This window comes from Esox lucius, chromosome 5 (assembly GCF_011004845.1).
Source record: "Esox lucius isolate fEsoLuc1 chromosome 5, fEsoLuc1.pri, whole genome shotgun sequence".
Classification (NCBI taxonomy): Eukaryota; Metazoa; Chordata; class Actinopteri; order Esociformes; family Esocidae; genus Esox; species Esox lucius.
The window spans coordinates 3,611,178-3,638,783 of NC_047573.1; the positions used below are offsets into that span (position 1 = coordinate 3,611,178).

Below are 27,606 nucleotides of genomic sequence, written 5' to 3' on the forward strand. Positions count from 1 at the left end.
AAAGAGACTCAGGTAATTAAATGATACAAAAACAAATGAAGCTGCAGTTTTTGTCTTTATTAAATAAACACAAAAGTGTTTTTTATATAAAAATAAAATAACTGCATAGGAAGTTCAATAACTTCCACAGTCTTGAATGCATAGTTATCGCCCTCAGGTTATGCTAAATTCCACCCACACCCAGACGCCAAACACTATAAATACAAGGCAGAAGGGGGGGGGTTTACGCAAACAGCACCAGTATGGATGACAAGCAAAAGCTCAGGTATTTCAAAAAAAATTATACAGCATACTTAGTAGTATTACATTGTATTATATGTATAAAATATGTATACATGTATTTTTATATATATAAAGATTTACATTTCACTCAATTATGGTTTTATCTGAATGTGTGTAAATCTCCATTTTGTTTATTTTGAAAATTTTGAAAACGTTTTAACAGACTTAAATGTATTTTAATTCATTCTTCCATTGACCACAGTGAACTTTTACGTTTTCCAATTCTACATGCCTTTTAGGAAAACCTGGGACGTGTGTAGAGAGGTCCCTGTCATCCAGGATGAACAGACATCTCAAAGGCTAGAGAAACTTCTGCAATGGTTGTCCTTCTTCATTGTTGCTGTTTTTGCATTTTCTTTTGCCATATTTAGTAAGGTGAGTTTTATCCTGTTAATTTTTTTCCACAAAACCAGTACTAACATTTCACATTTATGGATCCTTTATCCACAGTTTATACACAGTTAATAATTACATAATACTGTATATCATTTATAGATCATAGCTAAATATTTCAAATACAACTCAAAAATATAAATGACTGAATTGTCATTTGGGTGTTGTAAAGAGTAAACTGATCAGATGAAGGGTTACAAATGATTTATAAACAATGTATACCACATATTACAGCAAAATTCTTCAGTTAACCTGACATATCGGCCACCCCGACACTGGAATTGGAATGAAGGTTGAACCATGTAGCCACCTAGATCTAAACAGGCTTTTTCAAAATTAAAAAAGATTAAGCTCCAGCTGGCTTTACATTCCCGTTCACACTTGTTCTACGAGGGCAGATTTTGCTCAACTTTCTGTCACTAACTATAACTGGCTGGTAAGTGTGCATGTAGTGTGTGGCTAGTTGAAGGCTGAATTCTTAATTGAGTCAATGGTGAACTGTCAATCCATGGCTAAATTTAATGTATGCTAAATTCAATATACGAAATGACACAATCAGGCCCTTCTCTCTTTTATTACCTCTTTAACCTTTTATTATTACATCTTCACCCTTTTATTTCCTTATTACCTTTAATAACGTCATTGATGTGCTTTGTGTTTAGGCTTCTTATCTTGCAAATGTATCAAAATATTACAAATTGTGTAATGTGTAATTTTATGTTACTATTATGAAAGAAACGTGACTGAAAAAAATATTTTAAGTGATGATAATTTTCACAAGAGTGAGGAACATACATTTTTGTACTTCTTAACCAACAGCTCAGTCCTTTCTTTCTGGACTAGCAGAGCTAGCCATGAGTTAACTTGCCCCACAGCAGGTTTGCTCAACAAGATATGTATATATTATCTTCACTTCAACACAAGGCCTATTCCCAGATATAAACATAAGAAGACCCTACCTTCAACAGCTGGTGTTGCCCACTTTGGTTAAAATTAATCACATACAATATGGAATTCATGTTTAATTCAAGAATGTCAGGTTGGCCAGGCCCTGGGACAGCAAAGCAGACCCAAATCATAATGCTGCCACCTCCATGTGTTACAGTTGGTATGAGGTTTTGTTTTTTTAGCTAGAAAAGGTGTTTAGCCTTGTGGCAAAACCACTCCCCCTTTTGTCAAATCAGAATCTCCTACGTAGATCTCCTACTTAGATTGCCACTGGCATGGAATTTATTGACCAGTGGAAAGATGTTCTTCAAATTGCTTGGAAATGGCTTTGTCACCCTTACCAGACTTGGGGACATCAATAATCTTCTGAGGGCCTACCACACACCCATATGGTTAAAACCAAACCAGAATAGGCAAGTTTCTAATTTTTCTGGAAAGCTGGACACTTCCAAGTTACTCTAATGATTTTGTAATTATTTGAACCTGATTCTAATTTTAGCCATTTTATGTGATGGTCAAGGTGGGGGTGTACTAACATTCCACACAAGGAAATTGCATTTTATTCACTTTAATTGAATAAATGGTAAAGTTTAGTAATTTCTCAAATTGGTATACCTATTTCAATGAAGGTAGTCATAGAATCTAGCTTAATTATTTATGTGTCCAAATATCTAGATATAACTTAGTTTTCACATGACTGTATTATGTTCAAGAATCATGGCACAGTAAAGTAATTTATTTCCTGTAAATGGAAGTACCATTTAGACAATTTTTTTTAAGAAAAGCACTGCATCAAATAAAATGTTGTCAGATTACAGAGCTCCTTACAATATATATTTAACTAATTTAGGCACAAATACTAAATATCCAAGCAGTAGCGGTTCTAGCTTGGATGGCTCATTGGGTTCAGGGCCCCCCCATATAAATATGAAAATATATACAAAAATAAATATCAAAAAGAAGTAACAAAGACAAACAAATATAAATAAAAATAAAAAAGAGAATACATTTCTTGCCCTATTGCTAACAAAAAATACACAAATAAAACTAAATTGCACAAAGGCTAGATGGCTCCTGTATATTGTTGGTGATATCTGGCAACCCTGGGTCAAATCTAGTCTGCTCATTTGCTAAGGATTTGAACTGTAGAAGATAGCTAGCTTAAGTAACAAAGCAAAAATTAAATTTAGATACAGTGGGGAGAACAAGTATTTGATACACTGCAGATATTGCAGGTTTTCCTACTTACAAAGCATGTAGAGGTCTGTCATTTTTATCATAGGTAAACTTCAACTGTGAGAGATGGAATCTAAAACAAAACTCAAGAAAATCACATTGTATGATTTTTAAATAATTAATTTGCATTTAATTGCATGACATAAGTAATTGATCACCTACCAACCAGTAAGAATTCCGGCTCTCAGACCTGTTAGTTTTCCTTTAAGAAGCCCTCCTGTTCTCCACTCACTACCTGTATTAACTGCACCTGTTTGAACTTGTCACCTGTATAAAAGACACCTGAGAAGGCAACAACTGTTGCCATAATTATTAGAAAATGGAAGAAGTTCAAGATGACGGTCAATTTCCCTCGGTCTGGGGCTCCATGCAAGATCTCACCTCGTGGGGCATCAACGATCATGAGGAAGGTGAGGGATCAGCCCAGAACTACACGGCAGGACCTGGTCAATGACCTGAAGAGAGCTGGGACCACAGTCTCAAAGAAAACCATTAGTAACACACTACGCCGCCATGGATTAAAATCTTGCAGCGCACGCAAGGTCCCCCTGCTCAAGCCAGCGCATGTCCAGGCCCGTCTGAAGTTTGCCAATGACCATCTGGATGATCCAGAGGAGGAATTGGAAAAGGTCATGTGGTCTGATGAGACAAAAATAGAGCTTTTTGGTCTAAACTCCACTCGCCGTGTTTGCAGGATGAAGAAGGATGAGTACAACCCCAAGAACACCATCCCAACTGTGAAGCATGGAGGTGGAAACATCATTCTTTGGGGATGCTTTTCTGCAAAGGGGACAGGACGACTGCACCGTATTGAGGGGAGGATGGATGGGGCCATGTATCGCAAGATCTTGGCCAACAACCTCCTTCCCTCAGTAAGAGCATTGAAGATGGGTCGTGATTGGGTCTTCCAGCATGACAACGACCCGAAACACACAGCCAGGGCAACTAAGGAGTGGCTCCGTAAGAAGCATCTCAAGGTCCTGGAGTGGCCTAGCCAGTCTCCAGACCTGAACCCAATTGAAAATCTTTGGAGGGAGCTGAAAGTCTGTATTGCCCAGCGACAGCCCCGAAACCTGAAGGATCTGGAGAAGATCTGTATGGAGGAGTGGGCCAAAATCCCTGCTGCAGTGTGTGCAAACCTGGTCAAGAAATTTCTACCAAACAAAAGGTTTCTCTACCAAACATTAAGTTCTGCTTTTCTGATGTATCAAATACTTCTGTCAAGCAAAAAAATGCTAATTAATTACTTAAAAATCATACAATGTGATTATCTGGATTTTTTTAAAGATTCCCTCACTCATAGTTGAAGAGTACCTATGATGGTCCAATAGCAGCTAACAGCAAACTTTTGTAACTGCAGGTAATGTTTTGTTGTAGCTAGTTGTAGACAACCTTCTGTTTGTTATGAGGTATGAACTTACATATTTTGGGGGGAGAATTGTATGAAATTTTAATAATCTGTCTCTATCTTTTAGTTGGGAAATCAGGCAGCAATAGTAAGATTTTAGCAGCGGAGGGGTGGGGGGGACTCCGGGGCCAAGGTTCGCACCCATGGGAGAGAAAGCTAAGCTCTGTCGCTGCTGCATACCTTTATCTTTTGCAGGTTTCTCCTCTTCTTCCAGATGGCTTAAACCTTTTCTTAACCACTTGTGTTTATTTGGCACTCGAGCATCAATACTTTACCCATCCCCCAGCACTGTGCTGGCCATGTCGCCATTAGCTAAAAGCTTTTTTTTTTTTTACACAATTCTACTCTTTGCAGGGATCCTTTCTGCTCCTGATAACACTGTCAAGTAACGCCACCTACACAGTCCCAGCTGACCAAAAGCCATGCGCTCTCCTCAGTATCAGTGTTGCAGTGATTGGTCCAAGTGTTCTGCTCCTCATCAAAAGCATGTGGAAGATAATATTCAAAGATTCCCAGAAACCATCAAAGAAGACAATGGCATGGGTAAGCACCAGTGGTTCCAAGCTGCATTTTTCATATCATAATTGTTTTTGTCAAGTGTCTATGATTTGTGATCTTCGCACCTTTTGAAACAGGGTGTTCACTGTAAGTCTTGTCTGTCAATCTGTTAAGGCGACATGCAAATTGGAGTGGGTCTAGAGTATCCAGGATGATGGCAATAATGTTAGTCAGGGTTACCTGCTTAAAGCCAGCTGGTATAACAGACTGGGTCAGGGAGAGTGGGTAAAACACTTGCCAACTGGTCTGCACGTGTGCCCAGTGTCAGGTTCCAAAACACTAATCAGCGTTTGTGTGGCTCGGATTTACTAAATATAGTTATTTAGAAACCGAACTGAAGCCAATGAAACACTAAATAACAGCGAACTGGTCTTAAGCATTTATTCAGAGGATTCTAATACAATTGGAAAAACACACATTTTATACCTGTCAGGAAACAACTCCGAATCCTTCCTCAGCCCGCCCTGAGAATGGTTACACATAGACTGAAATGGTTATTATGTGACACCTGGCACGGGTTGCCCTTTGTCTATCCTTTTTCTACTCTTTGTGTACTCTGCAACATATGGGGAAAACAGGAAACACAAGCGAATAAGTTTTTATCACCCTTAACCACAACTCTGCTCTTCTAGACATTTCATCAGGTCATTTCCACTCTTAGCAATCTTATTTCCTGCTTTCCTGTAAAGAACAAAAACCAAACTTCTATCTTGGTATCTTATGCTTTAATATATATTCAATTCATAAAGCGTTTGCTATGATATATGATAAAAGAATAAGATATTCAAAAATGTTCCAACACCGGGCATTGCGAAAAGTTTTACTCAGATCAGCTACGAGAGCTGGCTCACACAGTTGTCCAAAACAACAAGTGCCCTCAAGCATGACTCACTGTTACAAGGCTATGTTCACTTCACGATATTTAACTCATCTGGTAGGTTTGAGTTGCTGGGCAGCTTGCAACTTCTTGCACTTTTGTTGGATATAAGCTACATTTTAAGCTACAAGTTCCACACAATGCTGTTTATTACAATGTTTATACTCTCACGCTCAGCTTGAGACTCTCCAATCTCGACTTGAGTTTCTGCATGTGCAACCAAATGTTTTCTTCTTTAAGTGTCATTTCCATGAGAAAGAGAGTTTTGAGACTGATTTAACACCATGTGTCTTTAATTTAAAATATTAAAACAGGAATATTTTCCATCACTAATCATTCAAGTAGTTCGTCATTTAACGTACGGTTAACTATACTATTTCTTACATTTTCCAGGTTCTGAGTGTTGACTTCCTGGTGTCACTGGGGACAGCCATTCTCACCATTGTCTCCATGCCATTCTTTGGAATTTTGATCAACTCTATGATGCTGAACAGCATTAGCCTTCTGTCCTCTATCTTCCAGGTGGTTGCTCATTGCGTTGCGAGGAAGAGTAGCCGATTTATTGTGCCTCCAATCATCTCAATAGTCCTCATACTGGCAGGCTATGTGCTCTACATCTTCAGTCACCTGCTTGTGATAGAAGATAGGGATATAAACATCAGGATAGGACTTGCTATAGTGGGAACCATCTTTGTCTCACTGAACTGGTGGGAGAACTACAGCACCCTCTTTAGGAGCCCATTTCTAAACAGTATATCTGAAGACATAGCAAGATCAAGAAATGTGATGAGCATTCTTTCCAGCGTGGTTCGGATCCTGGTTACTGCAGCCGTGGTGGGGGCGTATGTCCCTCTGTCTGGTAGAGATTGGTCATCGGTGACATCAGTTCCAGACAACGTAAGGAGGGTGATCTGGATCTTGGTGGGAATCCAGATAGTGTCCTCTGCTCTGTGCCACTGGTTTGTTGTGGTGGCCTGTAAAATGCACGCCATGCGGTGGAGCTTCCTTCTACCTATTTACCTGGCCACCTTAGGGGTTGTGGCAGCTTTCATATCGCCTGTCATTATCTTCTACCAGAATTTGAGTAAAACCAGAGGAGCAAACTACACAATGACAGAGTACTGCAACGACATCACATGTGACAGCATCCTAATTCAAGACAATGTCTGGTATGAAAAGCTTGTCATGGATATCACCTATACCCTCTGCCAGAACAACATGACCAACATTACAGCAATAGGGTTTTCAGTTGGATGCACGCTCTGCTGGTGGTTGGGTTGGATGCTCTGCACAATGTACATTTGGTTCCTCAAGCTTCAGCGAATCGAGAGGACCCAAGACCTGTTTGTGCGCAGGATGTATGAGGGGGCCTTTCTGGAACAATCACTTCTGCTCAACACACGTTTTGTGATTCAAAAGAACAAACGGTGAGATTACTGCAGGTGCTTTGGGGTCTGGATGGTTGTTGATTTATGTGCATGACAGAGAGTAATGAATTGTCAATATACACTTTGACAAATTACAAATCTAACATTTCCTCCAGCCACATACAAGCTGACCCAGTCACAGTGTACCTGTGTGCAACAATGTGGCATGAGAATTATGATGAAATGATGAAAATTATCATCTCAATGTTCAGGTACAGTGCAGTTCTTTTACTTAGCAGACAATAACACAATTGACAGAAATAACAACAAAAATAAAATGTATTTACTAAAATTTGTATTTGTTTCTTTACCAGGCTGGACAAATACAGGCCGAAGAATGACACCACTGATGATGTAAAATTTGAGTCTCACATTTACTTTGACGACGCCTTTAAAGACGTGGAAGGTAGTAAAGAACGACATGTTAACGAATATGCAGAGGACCTGGTAGAAGTTATCCGAGAGGTTTACAGGTAAACAGTGCAACAGATTCTCACAATTTATGATGCATGTACACAGACTTAAGTCCACACACTTCCTGCATACTCTTTAATATGAAAAAATCTACTTTTACAGATCTAACCAACCTAATTCACATTTTCATATTGAAAGTCAATGACCATATAATACAAAAGGTTTCACTTTGTGTTGTGTATTGAAATATACCGAAACCAGTTTTGTTGTATTTTTCACACTTTTCACTTATACTTTAACCCTATACTTCATTCAGATCACATGAGAAATGTATTTCACTTCAGTTATGTTAGAATTTCTGTGGTTTGAAAGTTTAACCAGGCATGCAAAGTATGATTTAAAAAAGAATGGAGCAATGTTTTGTAGAAATAATGGTAGCCTTTGTTTTGCAGAATCAAAACTAGAAGCAAGTATATATGGTTTAATGGAGTATTCAGGACCCTTTATTTTCTCCATATTTTGTTGTGTTATTTCTACACACAATAACGCTGCTATATTATTGTGCTGGGGGATATGAGGAATGCACTTCTAACTTTTCTCAGTTTCCTCCAGTTTTAAATTTTAGGAGGAGATGAGGTCCTGGTCCACACCTGTGGATTACCTGGTTTGGGGGGCCCATTGCTGTCCCTGTCCTCCTGGTCATACTTCTGACCTAGTCTAAAATCAAATAGACTCTGGATTTAGCCCACAGAAATGTATTTATTATTCCAATTGGACTCTTAATATATCACCCGGCACAGCCAGAAGAGGACTGGTCACCCCTCTGAGCCTGGGTCCTCTCTAGGTTTCTTCCTAAAATTCGGCCTTCTTAGGGAGTTTTTCCTAGCCACTGATATTCAACACTACTGTTGTTTGCTCCTTGGGGTTTAAGGCCGGGTGTCCCTGTAAAGCACTTTGTGACAACTGCTGTTGTAAAAAGGGCTTTATAAATAAATTTGATTTATTGATTGAATAACCCATAGTGATAAATACATTTTTTTTTTAAATGTAAGCAAATGTATTTAAAATGGCCATGACCCATGAAACTCCAAATTGACAGATGGATCCCAGGAACTTTGATCATCATTGAGAAGTCTTTAGAAAATCATGCAATCCAAGGAACTCTACGTAGACCTCAGGGTCCTCACAGAAATGTGAACACGCAGTGATCTGAAGTTTGTTTAAAAAATCTATAGCATTGAAAGACCCCGGAAGCACAATGGGCTGAAAATGAAGACGTTTGGAACCAGTCAGACTTCCTAGAGCTGACCGTGTAAGTATCTGGCTAGGAATGGCCTTAATCAGCGAGGTGACCAAGAATCTAATAGCCACTCAGAGCTTCAGAGTTTATCTGTAGACATGGGAGAACCAGCCATAAGCAAATACAATGAAACTATAACCCTACTGTCCGCATGTCTAGAAAAATTAAGGCACCATTCATCACCTGGCTAAAAGCATCCCTACAGTGAAACGTGATGGTGGGACTATGAAGACAACACTCTGGAACAAGTCTTTGTGAATGTCCTTGAATGGCCCTGACAAAAGACTGGACTTGAACGTCAACCTGAAGATCGCATTTCACCAACGCTTCCAATAGGCTCTGTGCACAAGTATATGGACGAACTTCCGCTTTAGCCAGATGTTGGCATATCATTTTTCGGTTTTTCTTAAGGCGATCACCCGCGTCGCCCAAAATTTCAGTGTTTAGTAGATGTCTCCAAGACCTGCCTAAAATAAGCATTAGTGATGTCCATTGAATTGTTGATGCCTGGTCCCCTGCTCCAACAAGCAAGCGGAACAAGGGATTCAAACTCTACGTATCGAGTTATCTGCACAACTACGAGGGTAAGTAGTTTACTGTGGTGTGCCGGCCGGCTATCGGCTAAGCTAGTTAGCGACGTGTTCCTTTTTAGTGTAGTATTAGGCGGGACAATAGAATGCATAAAAATTCACCCTAGCCTCAAAAACAGCAAAAGAACGCTGGCTGCGCTGGATGCTAGCGCGTCCCCATAGCAAGTGAATTGAAACGAACCTTCATTCAGCCTCTTCAACCTGAATGAAGCTTAAAATTCCATAGCCTCAAAAAAGCACCAAAACAGGTCTCCTCATTTATTTTACTACTGTAACCTCATTGCACAACGAAACTGAAAAATAACAACTGGCATAGGAAGAAAACATCTGGTCCTATATGGTATTAATTGCGCTTAAACCTGCATTACGTGGAAGTATATAAAAAGTCTTTCTAGTCTAGCGTTTGAAGTCATTGAATGGCGCAAGCCAGATTTTATTAAAAAGAGGACATTCTCCTGATTAAAATGATGCCCCATTTGTACCTTGAAACTTAAATGAGTCACATACATTATATTTCTTTTTTTTCGTACAACAGCATCAATCATCTTGTTGTGAGTTTAGGTGTTCACTAATGCGGATGAGTATTAGGAAGTAAACCGGAAACTGCAATACCAACTTCTAGACAAAAGCGGAAGTTCGTCACTACGCTGGTGCACAGAGTCTATTAAATCTGAAAGATCTTGAGAGGATCTACAAGGAATAGAATCTGAGGAATCCAGGTGTGCAAAGCTTGTACTGGCATACCCCAAAACACTCAAAGCTGTGAACACTCAAAGGCACTTCTAAAGTGCAAAATAAATGGTCTCTTAAATATCGTATGTACAGTGGGGAGAACAAGTATTTGATACACTGCCGATATTGCAGGTTTTCCTACTTACAAAGCATGTAGAGGTCTGTTATTATAGGTACACATAGGTACACTTCAACTGTGAGAGACGGAATCTAAAACAAAAATCCAGAAAATCACATTGATTTTAAAATAATTAATTTGCATTTTATTGCATGACAAGTATTTGATCACCTACCAACCAGTAAGAATCCCATCTCTCACAGACCTGTTAGTTTTTCTTTAAGAAGCCCTCCTGTTCTCCACTCCACTGTATTAACTGCACCTGTTTGAACTTGTTACCTGTATAAAAGACACCTGAGAAGGCAACAACTATTGCCGCAATTATTAGAAAATGGAAGAAGATGACGGTCAATCTCCCTCGGTCTGGGGCTCCATGCAAGATCTCACCTTGTGGGGCATTAATGATCATGAGGAAGGTGAGGGATCAGCCCAGAACTACACGGCAGGACCTGGTCAATGACCTGAAGAGAGCTGGGACCACAGTCTCAAAGAAAACCATTAGTAACACACTACGCTGTCATGGATTAAAATCCTGCAGCGCACGCAAGTTCCCCTGCTCAAGCCAGCGCATGTCCAGGCCCGTCTGAAGTTTGCCAATGACCATCTGGATGATCCAGAGGAGGAATGGGAAAAGTCATGTGGTCTGATGAGACAAAAATAGAGCTTTTTGGTCTAAACTCCACTCGCCGTGTTTGGAGGATGAAGAAGGATGAGTACAACCCCAAGAACACCATCCCAACCGTGAAGCATGGAGGTGGAAACATCATTATTTGGGGATGCGTCTCTGCAAAGGGGACAGGACGACTTCACCATATTGGGGGGAGGATGGATGGGGCCATGTATCGCAAGATCTTGACCAACAACCTCCTTCCCTCAGTAAGAGCATTGAAGATGAGTCGAGGCTGGGTCTTCCAGCATGACAACGACCCGAAACACACAGTCAGGGCAACTAAGGAGTGGCTCTGTAAGAAGCATCTCAAGGTCCTGGAGTGGCCTAACCAGTCTCCAGACCTAAACCCAAAAGAAAATCTTTGGAGGGAGCTAAAAGTCCAAATTGCCCAGCAACAGCCCTGAAACCTGAAGGAACAGAAGGGCTTCTTAAAGAAAAACTAACAGGTCTGTGAGAGCTGGAATTCTTACTGGTTGGTAGGTGATCAAATACTTATGTCATGCAATAAAATGCAAATTAATTATTTAAAAATCATACAATGTGGTTTCTGGATTTTTGTTTTAGATTCCGTCACTCACAGCTGAAGAGTACCTATGATAAAAAATTACAGGCTTCTACATGCTTTGTAAGTGGGAAAAACTGCCGATTGTGCAGGTTATCAAATATTTGTTCTCCCCACAGTATTTGACATTGTTCAATTTTTTTTTGCCACTCCTGGCACACATTTATAAAAACATGTTTTTGCTTTGTCATTATACAATATTGTGTGTAGATTGATATCAAAAGTAAATAATTGAATAAATTATAAATCAAGACTATAACACAACAAAATGTGGAGAAAGTGAAGCGGTCTGAATACTTTCCAAAGCCACAGTACATACTGTAGTTATACCACAAAGCATATTCGAGCATGCTACATGTTCCTGGAGGAAAACAACACATTTAAAATACATTATAATTATCCACAATGCCCTTTATCCAATTCTGAATTGAGGGCAGAGGGCCTTGGTTTTGTGGTTTAGTGGGGGGGAAATCCATGTATCCAAGCAGTTTGTTTCCTCCCTATTGCTGGTGTTAACAGCTTTCTTTTATTTCTGTCCCGGCACTTGAGAATAATGATGTGTGACCTTTCCCTCATTTAATCTTTCCAACTGAGAATTTTCAATGAGGTGGAATCAGGCATATTTAGGGAGAACCAAATCCTCCCAAGGCAGAAGATCCTGCGTACCCCTTATGGAGGTCGATTGGAGTTCACACTCCCTAATGGCAACCTGATGATGGTGCACTTTAAGGACAAAAAACTGATCCGCCACAAGAAGAGATGGTCTCAGGTAAGACGATTGTCAAAATACCATTTATTTCCTCAGAAATAAAGATGCATTTGTAGCCATTGGGTTCCAACTTTTAAATAAAAGTTTAAAGCAATAAAACTTTAACTGTACATGTACAGTGAGGTAAGTATGTTTGATTTTGTATGTTTGCCCACAGACAAAGAAATTAACAGTCTATAATTTTAATGGTAGGTTTATTTGAACAGTGAGTGACAGAATAACAACAAAAGAATCCAGGAAAACGCATGTCAAGATTTTATAAATGTATTTGCATTTTAATGAGTGAAATAAGTATTTGATCCCCTCTCAATCTGAAAGATTTCTGGCTTCCAGGTGTCTTTTATACAGGTAACAAACTGAGATTAGGAGCACACTCTTAAAGGGAGTGCTCCTAATCTCAATTTGTTATCTATATAAAAGACACCTGTCCACAGAAGCAATCAATGAATCAGATTCCAAACTATCCACCATGGCCAAGATCAAAGAGCTGTCCAAGGATGTCAGGGACAAGATTGTTGACCTACACAAGGCTGGAATGGGCTACAAGACAATCGCCAAGCAGCTTGGTGAGAAGGTGACAACAGTTGGTAAGATTATTTGCAAATGAAAGAAACACAAAAGAACTGTCAATCTCCCTCGGTCTGGGGCTCCATGCAAGATCTCACCTCATGGAGTTGCAATAATCATGAGAATGGTGAGGAATCAGCCCAGAACTACACAGGAGGATCTTGTCAATGATCCCAAGGCAGCTGGGACCATAGTCACCAAGAAAACAATTGGTAACACACTACGTCGTGAAATCCTGCAGCGCCTGCAAGGTCCCCCTGCTCAAGAAAGCACATGTACAGGCCCATCTAAAGTTTGCCAATGAACATCTGAATGATTCAGAGGAGAACTGGGTGAAAGTGTTGTGGTCAGATGAGACCAAAATTGAGCTCTTTGGCATCAACTAAACTTGCCGTGTTTGGAGAATGAGGAATGCCGCCTATGACCCCAAGAACACCATACCCACCGTCAAACATGGAGGTGGAAACATTATGCTTTGGGGGTGTTTTTCTGCTAAGGGGACAGGACAACTTCACTGCATCAAAGGAACAATGGACGGGGCCATGTACTGTCAATTCTTTGGTGAGAACCTCCATCCCTCAGCCAGGGCATTGAAAATGGGTTGTGGATGGGTATTCCAGCATGACAATGACCCAAGACACACGGCCAAGGCAACAAAGGAATGGCTCAAAAAGAAGCACATTAAGGTCCTGGAGTGGCCTAGTCAGTCTCCAGACCTTTATCCCAAAGAGTTGAACTAGCTAGCAAGCTGAACTAGCTAGCAAGCTAACCAAAAATAGAGAGTGAGAGAGTGTGAGCAGGAAAAGGTAGAGGTGAGGAAGGAGATTTCAAAATAAACAGATAAACAAGATACTACAGTAAAAATGTGAGTTATTTGGGCAAAACATGGAAGAAAATATTGCAAAGACTAGGAAAGAAAACAGGGCATAATGGAATGGATTAAGACTATCCCAGCCGATGAAAGAAAAGCATACTGTAAATATTGCAAATCAGAAATACAAGCCCACCATGCAGATCTTATTTCTCATGCACAGACAGAAAAACACAAGAACAAGGACATTGTTTGATACTGCAGGCACTTCATTTGTAAGAGGTGGTGATAAGATACAGTCTAAAATCATAAGCACATTTGGAGGAATAATCAACATTACAGCTGGTGATTTACTAACTGTTGCCAATTTCTTGATGACAATAAATTGTCCATTGACTACTGCATTGGGCTAGCTAGCTATAGTCTGCTGATCGGACCAGCAGTAACAGTAGATGTTAACTGTTTATAGTTGGATAAGATGATTCGTAATGCGTAAATAATGATGTAAACGTGTTCCTGCACACGGAAAATGGAAATATTATAATTTCCATTTCACATTCTTAGGTTTGGAATCACAATTGAATTCGGGTGGAATCGCCCCTCCAAATCCTCTACAATCGGTATTCTCTCTAAAAAAAAAAAAATAGTTCCTAGTCAAAGATAGTATAATGTGTGGACTGGCGGCGATAGTTGTATCAACTATGCAGCAATTGCAAGTGTACCAGTGTGCTAGTGATGTTCTAAGCTTGTGTCATAAATGTTATTCCTCTGGCGTGTTTGAAATACCCAAACCTATACATCTTTGACAGAACATTCTTAAAGCTACCAATTAATTTAATATAATATGATTACGACTGAAGATTTATTCAGTTCACACACTGTTTTCTTTGCAGATTATGTACTTGTACTACATTCTTGGATGGCGACTCACCAGGAAGTACTTCAAGAAATATGTAGATGGTGAAGATGAATGGGAATTGAATCAAAAGATGCAGGTGAACCTCACAAACAATACAGCATTATCAGTATTATTTTTTAGAATTGTTACTTCAATATACTGTTTTTGTAGAATTGGATAACACTTTATTTTAAGTGTACTGTCAAAATGTGCTGTTATAACTATGAAAAATAGTCCTAACTGTTGACATAACTTGTTACAGTTGCTCATAATAATGTCATAGTGTCATGATGCATATTTAGACTTCTTGTGACATATTGATAAGATGACCTCAGAATGTATTCAGATCCTTTCCCTTAATTTTTAATTGATCACGTTTTTTCCATCAATCTACACACAATCCCCCATAATAAACAAAGCAAAAACATGTTTTAGAAATCTGTGCTAATTTTATTTTAATTAAAAATATCTCATGTACAAGTAATTCAGAACCTTTGCCATTACACTCCAAATTAGGCTCAGATACATTCACTTTCCTTTGATCAGCCTTGTCTCTAGAGTCCAACTGTGGAAAATCTAGTTGATTGGACATGATTTAGAAAGGCACACATCTGTCTATATAAGGTCCCACGCTTTAAAGTGCAAGTCAGAGCAAAAGAAGTGCCTTGGTCATGAAGATAACCAATAATCTCTTGGCCACTCCAAAAGATCTTCAGAGTTTCTCTGTAGAGATGGGACAATCCGTAAGAAGGACAACATCTCTGCAACACTCTATTGACCCGGCCTTTATGAGCAGCTAGATGAATGCCACTCCTCAGTAACAGGCTGAGGAGCCATTTGAACACTGAACATTATAATTTAGGTCTGAATGCAAAGCGCTATGGTTGGTGAAACCAAGGTACCGCTCATTACCTGGCTAATATCATCCTTATGCAAAATCATGGTTGTGTAGAGCATCATGCCATGGGGGATTTGCAGTGACAGGGACTTGTTGACTGATCGCGATTGAGGGAAGAATGAACGGGGCAAAATTTGCAGGTCCTTAAAGAAAGCCTGATCCATAGAGCACAGGAATTTAGACTACAGCGATGTTTCATCTTTCAAGACAACAACAACCCAGAGCACAAAACCAAAACAAGTCTGTGAACACCCTTGAGTGGCCCAAGCAAAGCCCACACTTGAATCCCATTGAACATCTGTGGATGTTTCAACTACAACCCCATCCTATCTCTACAAAGAAGAATGGGAGAACCTGCCCAAATCCAGGTTGCAAATGCTTGTACAGGTATACCCAAGAAAAGTTGTGATCTACAAAGTACTGAATAAAGGATCTAACTACTCACGTACATGAGATATTTCAGTTTTTTCTAAAACATTTTCACCAATTTCTAAGTGCATACAGTTAGGTCCGGAAATATTTGGTGACTGACACAAATTCCATAAAATTGTCTCTGTACGCTACCCCAATGGTTTTGAAAGAAAACAACCGAGATGCAATTAAGCTACAGACTTTCCACTTTAATTCAAGGGGTTGAACAAAAATATTGTATGAAACGTTTAGGAATTGCAACAATTTCATACACAGTGCCCTTATTTCTGGGGCTCAAATGTAATTGGACAAATTAACACAATCATAAAATGTTTATTTTTAATACTTTGTTGAGAATCATTTGCAGGCAATGACTGCTTGAAGTCTGGAACACATGGACATCACCAAACGCTGAGTTTCCTCCTTTGTGATGCCAGGCATTTACTGCAGCTGTCGTCAGTTGTTGTTCGTTTGTGGGTCTTTCTGCCCTAAGTTTTGTCTTCAGTGAGTGAAATGCATGCTCGATCTTGGGTTGAGATCAGGTGATTGACTCGGCCATTGCAGAATATTCTGCTTCTTTGCCTTAAAAAATTCCTGTGTTGCTTTCGTAGTATGTTTTGGGTTGTCGGTCTGTAAAGTGAAGCATCGTCCAATCAACTTTGCTGAATATGTCTGATTCTGAGCAGACACTATACACTTCAGAATTAATCTGGCTGCTTCTGTCACATCATCAATAAGCACTAGTGACCCAGTGCCATTGGAAGCCATGCATGCCCATGCCATCACACTGCCTCCACCGTGATTTGCAGATGATGTGGTATGCTTTGAGTCGATCTAAGTCTTCTCCATACTTTTTTCTTCCCATCCTTCTGGTACAGGTTGATCTTAGTTTCATCTGTCCATAGAATGCTGTTCCAGAACTGGGCTGGCCTTTTTATATCTTTTTCTAATCTGGCCTTTGTATTCTTGAGGCTCATGGTTTTCACCTTGTGGTGAACCCTCTATATTTGTCTTCTCTTTAGTTCTCTGATGGATTTTTATGCAGCCTAAGGATGGCCTGTTTCACTTGCATTGATAGCTCCTTTGACCGCATGTTGTGGGTTCAAAGCAACAGCTTCCAAATGCAAATGCCACACCTGGAATCAACTCCAGACATTTTACCTGCTTAATTGCTGAAGAAATAACAAAGGAATAGCCCACACCTGTCCATGAAACAGTTTTTGAGTCAATTGTTCAATTACCTTTGGTCCCAGGAAAAAGAGGGGGCTACATATAAAAGAGCTATAATTCCTAAACCCTCAAATTAAAGCTCACAGACTGCACTTTAAACCCATATTCATTATTTAACTGTATCTTGAACATATTCTGGGGAACAGCCAAAATAACAAAACTTGTCCGTTTTGTCCATGTCCGAATATTTAAGGACCTCCCTGCATGTGCTAAGTCATAATGAGGTAGGTGTGTGTAGACAGACGGCAAACAGTTGAGTTCGTAACACAACAAATGTAGAGAAACTGAATAACTTCAGAGTGGTCTGAATACTTTCCAATACTTCCAAACCATTCCAGGAGCAAGATTTATATGACTAGTAATGACTTAGATAAGTTCCTTTATAATTATGAAAATGTCAAAATCCCCTTCATTCATCCCAGTCATCAGCCACAGAGCAACAGTGTAGGAACATACTGGCACCAATTAGGGTGCAAACACAAAGGTATGGATTTTGTCTAAATGGCTGAATTCCTAAAAGTATTAAATAAAGTACCATTTACATCTTTTGGATAATGGAATGGTTGGCTTTATGTGATGGGTTTTAGCGCTATTGTGCAGTATTAATAAACAGCCTAAACATAATGCCATATGTCATAATGAAAAACAGGTCTTAATATACAGTATGTCATGACAGTTAAGACGTTGTATTACTCTACACTTCAAATAAAGCGTTACCTTCCTAAATACTGTCAGAAAGAGAAGGCCAACACCTACCTCCTGGCTCTGGATGGGGACACAGACTTCCAGCCTTCTGCGGTAATGCTCCTGATAGACCGACTGAAACTCTACCCACATGTAGGTGCGGCATGTGGAAGGATCCATCCAACTGGTACAGGTATGTGAAGCTCTCATGTGAATCGTGTTGTTACAATAAAGATCAGTTGATGATCAGCCACAACTAAACAAAACAGCTGGCTCATTTGCTGGATTAATTTAAATATTTGATATAATATTTACGTACCAACAAAGCTTATCTAAATAAATACCATACTTACATTTTTTGCCAGACTGCGTAAGCAGAGCTGGGCAAAAAGAGCAAATGTCTCTTATCGAGTGACTGACCGACCCTTTTTTATATACCGTAGTGGTTAGAGAAGTGGCCCTGCAAATGATAGGTTCCGCGTTCAAATCTCGCCACAGTCAAAACAAATTATGCATTATGATTTTTTCTGAATGGACAAAAACTTGCTGGGTACAACCATCAGTAGCTACGTTACAGTAAGCCTAAAATAAAACTGTTTACGGTTATATTGCAACTTTTTCTGGTGGATTTATGAAGTACGAATCCGTGCATGCTTTTTGGGGTAATATAGGCTTTATTAAAACCCCTTGGGCAGTAAAAGAGTAGGGGTTTCCACGATTCTCTCATCTTTTCACTTGACGAAAAAAAGGCAGTTATCATCACCTAAATGTATATTTATTGTATCAATGTCAGTCACAAAAGAAAGAAAGACGAATGTTTTTGTGCCATGAAATTAAATAGCTTTGGCAATGTTATCTTCAGTCTCGTTAGCAATTGCTCAAATTTTATGACTATTTCAAGTAGTAAGTTAGCAGATACTAGTAACCCTGCTACTGGCTAATAAGGCTAATGTTAAAACAGCCAGTGGCAAAAGCCATACAGTTCATAGATGCTATTTGTGGTGGAGGTAAACTCAATAATAGTTTAAAACAATGCTTAATGGTGTCTAGTGAAAATATTCAAACTTGGCGTGGTGTTAATGCCTGACAAAATGATCTAATGTTGAGATGCTATACCGAACCTCAGCAAAAGTATAGCTTTGTGGCATATTGGTAAATGACACAGCCTCTGATGTGGAAGGGTTCAAAACCAGCGTGGGAACAACATTCATCACTTTTAATTGCAGGCCGGCTGAACTAGGCTAGCCAGGTTCCTTTACTGGTTTTTAGACATTATATACTGTATACAGGATGTGCAGATAGAATATAAACAACATGAGATATCTTCTCAGGCCTTAAGTTGTAATGGAAAACAACTATGCATATCAAAACATAAAAAAAAAAAAATACATACAATGACTCGATCTGTTACGTTGTCCAGGTCCTATGGTTTGGTACCAGAAGTTTGAGTATGCTGTGGGCCACTGGCTTCAGAAGACAGCAGAGCATGTGTTTGGTTGTGTGCTCTGCAGCCCCGGATGCTTCAGTCTGTTCAGAGGTGCAGCCCTCATGGATGACAACGTGATGAAGAGATACACTACTAAAGCCACAGAGGCCGGCCACCACGTACAGTACGATCAAGGTAAATTATTATTCATAGTCTAGACTAACACAGCCAGCAGTACTCTATTCTCTACAGTAGATTAAAACCCTCTCTGGTCGGTCACAGGTGAAGACCGCTGGCTCTGTACTCTCCTTCTGCAGCAGGGCTGGAGGGTGGAGTACAACGCTGCATCAGATGCCTACACCAATGCCCCTCAGGACTTCAAGGAGTTCTACAACCAGAGACGGCGCTGGGGTCCCTCCACCATGGCCAACACCCTTGACTTGTTGGGATCAGGGTCTCTAACCTCGCAGAGAAACAGCTCAATCTCCAAACCCTTTATCCTCTATCAAATTATCAGCATGGCCGCCTCAGTCCTAGGTCCCGCCACCATCTGCCTAATGATCTCAGGTATTCATGGCAACCACTTAAGCTTTGGGCTAGTTTGTTATATTGGGATTTCACAGGATCTAAACATTTTGAAACAACTTTCTCTCACTTTCTCTTTTTCAGGATGCTTGACGTTAATCCTAAACATAGATGCCAACTTAGCTTTGTTCCTTGCAGTGGTTCCTCCTGTCATATATCTGATTCTGTGCTTCAAGCTGAAGTCAGACACACAGATCACCATAGCAGCCGTCTTGAGTGTCTTCTACGCTTTCCTCATGATAGCAACTGCCCTTTCCATCGTAGGTAAATGAAAGCAATAAACTAGGACTTAATCTCAAGGATATAAACTTCCAGACTGCCAAGTCAACCAAATGGCTAATATCAAACCGCATATCCATGCCAGAAAACAAAACAAACTACACGTGTCTTTCTCTGCCATTATTTTGATTTTCTCTGTAATCTCAGGAACTATGGTTGAAGAGCAGACCATTTGGACCCCCAGCGGGCTGTTTATCATCGCTATGATTCTGATGAACATCATCACAGCAGGACTCCACCCTAAAGAGTTCCATCTGGTCATCTACGGCCTCCTCTACTTCGTCTGTATCCCCAGTGGCTACCTCCTGCTGACCATCTACTCCATGGTCAACTTGAACAATGTGTCCTGGGGCACCAGGGAGACAGGTGGCCCAGCTGCTGCTAAACCACCAACCCAGACCATCACACAGCGCATCCTACAGGCCAAGTGCTGCAAATGTCCCTGCTGGAACAATGGTAAAGCAGTGGAACAGAATGACCAGGTGACTCAAATGGTGGTGATGGATGATAAGGCGAAGATGACACCTGACCTGACCACTCAGGACAACAACTGGTAATTACATTTTGAATGATCAAATTGACTAAAATATACCCCAAAAATGTTTGTATGCTATTAAGTTTTAATGAAACATTGTGCAACTCAGTGATAAAAACACCCCAAGGAAATATGTGGGATTCCACATATTTTTTATTTTAATATAAGATATATGTGTACAATTGGTTCTTCCATTATCACCTAATTTGCATTGATAGTTGAATGGAATGCACACCAACTAACATTCTAATAATTCCTTAAATAGGAAAGCGGGATGCTATTCTCATCAATATATTGAACAAAGTGAGTATATTGTTTAATGTATTTATTCAACTTTTTACTCTGACATAAAGATAGATATTTTCAGGATCCTTTGTTTTAAAATCATACACTGCTAAAAAATAAGGGAACACTAAAATCACACATCGGGTCTCAATGAACAAAATATATTAAAAACAAAATGACGTAACGGTCAATAGAAAAACAAAATCACCAATTGATTGAGGGCTGGATTCAAACTCACACTGAATGTAATAGGAAACAATTGAAATCACAGGCTGTTCCAACTTGTGACTCAGTGGTGTGTATGGCCCCCATGTGCCTGTATGCACTCCCGACAACATCTGGGCATGCTCCTGATGATACAGCAAATGGTGTCCTGGCCACACTCTGGCCACATGAGGCTGGGCATTGTCCTGCACCAGGAGGAACCCAGAGCCCACTGCACCAGCGTAAGGTCTGACAGTGGGTATGAGGATTTCATCCCGGTACCTAACAGCAGTCAGGGTACCGTTGGCTAGCACATGGAGGTCTGTTCAACCCTCCAAGGACATGCCTCCCCAGACCATCACTGACCCACCGCCAAACCAGTCATGCTGGTTGATGTTGCAGGAAGCATAACTTTCACCACGGTGTCTCCAGACTCTTTCACATCTGTCATGTGCTCAGTGTGAACTTGCTCTCATCTGTGGAGAGAACAGGGTGCCAAAGGCAGACCTGCCAATTCTGGTGTTTTCTGGAGAATGCCAATCGAGATGCATGATGCTGTCCCACTAGAGGACGTCGGGCCCTCATGACACCCTCATGGAGTCTGTTTCTGACAGTTAATCCAGAAATATGCACACCAGTAGCCCGCTAGAGGTCAATATTTAGGGCTCTGGCAGTGCTCCTCCTGTTCCTCCTTGCACAAAGTAGGAGATACCGGTCCTGCTGCTGGGTTGTTGCCCTTCTACAGCCCTGTCCACCTTCTTGCAATGGCACATATGGATGTGCCATCCTGGAGGAGCTGGAGTCCCTTTGCAACAGTAGGTACTGCCTCATGCTACCAGCAGTGACAAGGACACAAGCAAAATGCAACCTTAGAGAAGAATCAGTCAGGAAGGATAAGGAGAGAGCAGTTGCCTGTGGCCACCACCTGAAAAACTATTCCCTTTCTCTGGGTTGTCTTGCTGTTGCCTCTCCAGTGCACCTGTTGTCACTTTCATTTGCACCAAACAGATGACATTGACTTTCAATCTCTTATGCTTTCTAAATGGACAGAATGATTTCCCTGAAGTTTAAATGACTTGGTGTTATACTGTGATGATTACGTGTTCCCTTAATTTTTTTTGACTAGTGTATTTTGGTGAAACTGTCATGACTTTGGGCTGTGTCTAAAGGCCCATCATGTCATAATCCACAAGAAGAAATTGGTTACTTCTTCCCCAGCCAAAAGCTTAATTAGCATTGTCAAAAAAAATCATTAATTAAAACTACACAACCGCTAAATCAAAAGTATGGGGAATTCCACCAAAACCATTTTTCAATAAACAAACTCAAGATTTAGACTGGTTAACACACAAATACAGAACAAGGCCAATAACTGCCCTCTAAATAAATATATTATTTTGATAGTAGAATGTATTATACTTAAATGTCAAAAGGTAACAACAACTTTGATCAAATCCTGGTATCCTTCACCAGGGTGTGAGAGCTTACTTTTCAAAAAGTAGTTAATTACAGTTTATTGTTAGCGGTCTAAAATGGTAATAATCAACATAACCGTTGGATTACCCAGATTAATCATCACAATCGGACTTTCACCTTAAGGCATTTGGAATAAAAAAAATAAAACATGCATTTTTGTCCAAGTTCAACCTGCGCAGTGCTTCTTTTAATCATGAATTGAAGGACATACTGAAAACTAAATGGTGTCAATTGCATTTGTTTGCAAATGTCCTTCCTGAATTCAAAAGAAATCCAATAAGGAAAGATGTAATCATTTTGTTGTTAACTATGTTCCCTCTTTCTTCCAATTACAGACTGGGTAAAACAGCTACAGAATAAGTCCCGTGACTTTCCTCTTAATGAGGAATATCTTGTGAAGGTAGAGTTCTTATTAATAATGTTAGTAATTATAGTCATTATATTTCTGTTCTCCTACGTTATAAGACCCATATACTTAGAAAGAACAGTCACATGAAATAAAAATCAATAACACCTTTGAGAAATAATAAATAAAAAGCTGTATAAACAACACAGGTATATACTGTAGTTTTCCAACATGCAGAATAGACTGTACTTCATGACTGGTTCAATCAAACACAATTAGACATTTTTGTAATTTATAACAGTAACTTTCTAAAAATCACATTATATTATATATACATACACACATACAAGTGTACCTACATTTTTTGAATACAATGTATAATTTTTTTCTGTAATTCTAATCAAAAAGTGACACCTTCATATATTCTAGATTCATTACACCAAGTAAAATTTGTCAAGACTTTGTTTCAATCTTGATAATTACAGCTTTCAGCTGTAAGTGTCACTTATGAAGGTGCCACATTTGTTTTTGAATTAGAGTTTTCCACGATAATCCCATTTTTTTTATACACCTGTATATATTCAGGAACGCACGCGGACACACACTAACACACGTATAGTGGGGCTACAGTTGGCTAGTATTGTTGGTTTGTTATTATATCCATAATTACTCATAGCATGAATACTCACTAAGTGTCTGAATTTGTGTTAGGAAGAGGAGGACTTTTGGAGAGAGCTACAGAAGCTTTATTTGGACCCTCTGGCGGAGGATAAAGAAAAACAGAACAAAATCGCAAAGGACCTAATGGAACTTAGAAACAAGGTATACGTAACAAACACTGACACAAAACGATCACATCAGGAAGCTTAATCAGTCCGTGTAATGCTCATCAGTTTATTAATTTAATCAATGTCTGTAAATAATGGATTGAAAATCCAATTCAATTCAAAATAATTGGGTTTATGGACTCTTATTTCCATGTTCTTATTTCCAGCTCAGATGGGCTGAGGCATCGGACTAAACCATATGACGGGGCAGTCTGAGGTGGTTAGTTAGCCTCTTTTATTGGTCAGTTATGTTTGTTCATTGTAGCCTACAACATACTGCATCTGCATCTCACCCAGTTAAGAGGTTGCTTGTACGGTTTGTTAAGCTTGAAGCCATATCCGTCTTTGATGATTAGCCTATGAGAGCGTAATTTGGAAGCTAGTGGAAGAATTCGACTTCACCTGTATGGAAGTGAAGAAAGTTCTTCAGTCTCAATACGGAATTCAAAGAGGAGCGAGTAGCCTACTTCTTCTATCTACAAGTTTTGCACAGAGCGGGGTATACATTGCCTGGACTATCAACGACAAAGAGGGACGCTACACACGCTGTAATTGCACCTGTCATTGCTACAAGTGGACCAAGCCTTCCACGGACCCTAATCAACTGAGTGTTGCAATAAACAAGTTACGTGATATACAGTGACTTGCACTTTAACTGACTAAAAATACATTATTTCTAAGTGACAGCGGTTCAATATTGGGAAATGTTTATAGGATAAACATTTTCAACTAGTGCCACAGATTCTCAATGGGACTGAGATCCAGACATTTGACTGCTTTGGTATCAGCTTTTTAATGGACTTAAGCAGGTTCTCTCGCAGCATTTCTCTGTATCGTGCTCCATCCATTCTTACTTAACTTTCAACAGAAAGCCCCCGCTGATTTAGAACACTGCCACAGCATGATGCTGCCACCAAACATTTTCCATGTAGGTATAGCGTGTGTTGGGGCATGGGCAGAGCTAAGTTTACGACACAAATATAACTTTATGTTTTGGCCACAAAAGAACAAAAAAACCCTTCCCCACATCACAGCTGGGCCACTCTCATGCATTCTTTCAGTGGCTTCTGCCTTGCCACCCTCCAAAACAGGCCATTACAGGGTGTATTACACAGAGCTCTACATATGGTTGGCCGGAGCACAATCACTCTATTCCCAGCCACAGAAGTCTATAGTTCCTTCCGTCTCCTTATTGTTTGCATGCTGAGTTTTGAAAGACAGCAACAGGGGTGCGATGAAGTTTCCACTTCCTGGTCATTGATCCTGTGCTAACAGGAATATCCTAAATCTTGGAGATTACTTGTACCCTGTTCCAAGTTTATGCATTTGTATTAACTTTTTTAGCTTCTGTATATTGCTCCTAATATTCCTTAAGATTTACAGCCGGACCAATGATCCGTCAACAGTGGGATTTTTATCCAGAAAATGTGACAGCACCTTTATTGCTTTAAAGGTTTATAGTTTGTGAATATAAGCATATTGAAATTCAAGGATAATGTCTGTAAAGCTGAGGTTAACACTGACATAATAAAGCTTTGTAAATGTCCTCTCTCTATCACATATCTCTATTGCTCGCCATGTTCATATCCCAATAATTTAAATGGACTTTCTCCTCTTCGTACAGGTGACTTTTGTGTATTTCATCTGCAATGCCATGTGGCTGGTGGCGACGTTCACTCTTCAACTTATTGGAACCTCAGTCACTATCAAAATGCCAAAGTACAATATCAACCTGACTCAGACTAGCGAGTATATATTCATCGATCCAATAGGACTGATGTTCCTTTTAGGATTCACAACATTACTGGTGATTCAGTTTATTGGCATGTTCTACCACAGGTGACAATTTTATTATATTTAATATATTCATATATACATGCAGACGTGTGACAAATGAAATGAAAAACCAGAGATGAGTGGAGGAACAGAACTTATTCAAATGCTTCCATACAGGTGTACTGCATGATAAGTGAGTTACTAACATCTTATGATGCTCTGTGGTGAGTAGAAAAATGCTAGGCAGGACCAGCTGACCTCAATAAAGAATCCAGAACATGTCATGAGGACAGAATCTAAGTGACTTTGAAAGAGGGTTCATTATTGGAGCAGGGAGGGCAGCAGCTTCAGTCACAAAGACCACTCAACTGGCTGGTGTTTCAATTGGACAGTGACTAAAGTTACATCTGCATTTAGATCTATTAATGAAGATACATAACAATATTCAACAGCATTCTGAGGGATGCTGTGCATAAACCCATCTCTACAAAGGTTTTTCCTTTAATTTGTCACCTGTCTGCATATTTATTCGCAGGATAACTAAATCAGACCAATAACTGAATCATACCAATTTTACCACCGCTAATACACTATTTTGTTTTTTCTTCCTTTAGAATTTACACATTGATCCATTTTGTGGCATTTGTGAGTATGGAATCCTCTCAAAAAAAGACTGGGGGAAGACCATCATACGAGATAATGCCGGTAAATATCAAATCCTTGTTGATTATGAAGATTAACATTTTTAGGGGACAAAAGAGAACCCTTTGTTGCCAAAGAGAATAACTAAAGATAATTTTTTACTCAAACTTCACAGGTTCCTGAGCTTCTGGAGACTGAGCTGAAAGACACCAAACATTTTGGTGAATTTCGGACTATAGAGAATCCAACAATCCAGAAATATAGAAGAGAAACGCTACTGTGAGAACCAATTACTGGTTCTCACAGTGGCTCCTAAGAATGGATTTTAGATTTTCTGTCCATCTCAGATCTTTTCTTCTCCATATTAAATATTTTGACGGTTTTGCACGTGTGCCTCTCTATGTAGATGAGGCTATTTTGCGTTGCTGCTTCTCGGATGCCACTTTTCCTTCCTGCCCAGACCAGGTACAGATGATTGTCTGTTGTAATCTTAACACTTTGACACAAGCATGATACAGAAATAGCAATGCAATTTATCCTTTCACGGCAAACACGCAAAGGCAGACTGACCAAGTCACGCAAACCAACTCACCCACTCTGTCAAACTCTGTTGACCGGCTATGAAGTGGCTGGGGGCAGAAAAGCAATCAAAGTTGTTCTTTTCCAAGAAATTAGACAAACATGGCAGTATCACTGCTCTAATCCTTAATGTACTTAATCCCAAATATGGTTCCTGTCTATAACAGAAAAGGTTTTCCCCAGTGCGTATATTGTGCCTTCCTCTGTTAATGCAATATCCTCTGTTTCAAAAGACAGAAAATTGTGGCCTATATCCAAAATTAGCTGATTATAGTCGCAGGATTTTTCTAATTCCTGGACAGGTTTTCATTCATTTGTTGGGTTTGCTGTAATATACATATGCCCACTTAGATTATTAATTCACTGGTGCTGAAAGTTCTGAAATGTCCTTTAATTTGCCAAGCCTCTTAACTTCCTGTTAGTGATCATGATTGACTACAGCTGGTAGCTTCTCTGTGCCAACATAAAAGTTTGACAGCACTCAATGGATTGACCAACACAGTAAAATGGGAAACTTCAAGAAGCTCAGTGCAGATCTGAAAAAGAGGATGGTAGATTTATAGGAATGTCTCTTTGAGGCATTTCTAAATAACTGCAGATTCAATGATCATTGGTTCCAACAATTCTAAGTTATTGAGGGGTGTAGCCATTTTGCCAAGGTCTGGAAGAAGACCCAAGGCATTCGACTGTGTCTCTCGCGGCATCCTGTGGAGGGTGCTTGGGGAGTATGGGGTCCTGGGTCCTTTGCTAAGGGCTGTCAGGTCCCTGTACGACCGAAGCAGGAGCTTGGTTCGCATTGCTAGCAGTAAGTCAGACTGGTTCCCAGTGCATGTTGGACTCCGGCAGGGCTGCCCTTTGTCGCC

The 27,606-nt window shown here is 39.9% G+C and overlaps 1 protein-coding gene across 1 annotated transcript; it reads left to right on the forward strand.

Moving 5' to 3' along the window:
- The first annotated feature begins 243 nt into the window (after positions 1-243).
- Positions 244-27,486, forward strand: LOC105006110 (chitin synthase chs-2-like). Its single transcript, XM_020046310.1, has 19 exons — positions 244-265; positions 522-657; positions 4,622-4,810; positions 6,096-7,129; positions 7,246-7,341; positions 7,444-7,602; positions 12,110-12,284; positions 14,556-14,657; positions 17,835-17,976; positions 19,204-19,404; positions 19,492-19,776; positions 19,879-20,058; positions 20,221-20,626; positions 20,874-20,911; positions 22,909-22,973; positions 23,631-23,741; positions 25,371-25,585; positions 26,137-26,227; positions 26,340-27,486. The coding sequence occupies exons 3-19, from the start codon at positions 4,754-4,756 to the stop codon at positions 26,445-26,447; spliced, it is 3,465 nt and encodes a 1,154-aa protein (XP_019901869.1). The 5' UTR covers positions 244-265; positions 522-657; positions 4,622-4,753; the 3' UTR covers positions 26,448-27,486.
- The last annotated feature ends 120 nt before the right edge of the window (positions 27,487-27,606 follow it).

Bases quoted from the DNA above. Each gene is read 5' to 3' on its own strand.
- LOC105006110 (XM_020046310.1), top strand. From the start codon at position 4,754: ATGTGGAAGATAATATTCAAAGATTCCCAGAAACCATCAAAGAAGACA. The intron at 19,405-19,491 runs GTAAATTATTAT...GGTCGGTCACAG, and splicing joins CCACGTACAGTACGATCAAG to GTGAAGACCGCTGGCTCTGT. The intron at 19,777-19,878 runs GTATTCATGGCA...TCTCTTTTTCAG, and splicing joins CATCTGCCTAATGATCTCAG to GATGCTTGACGTTAATCCTA.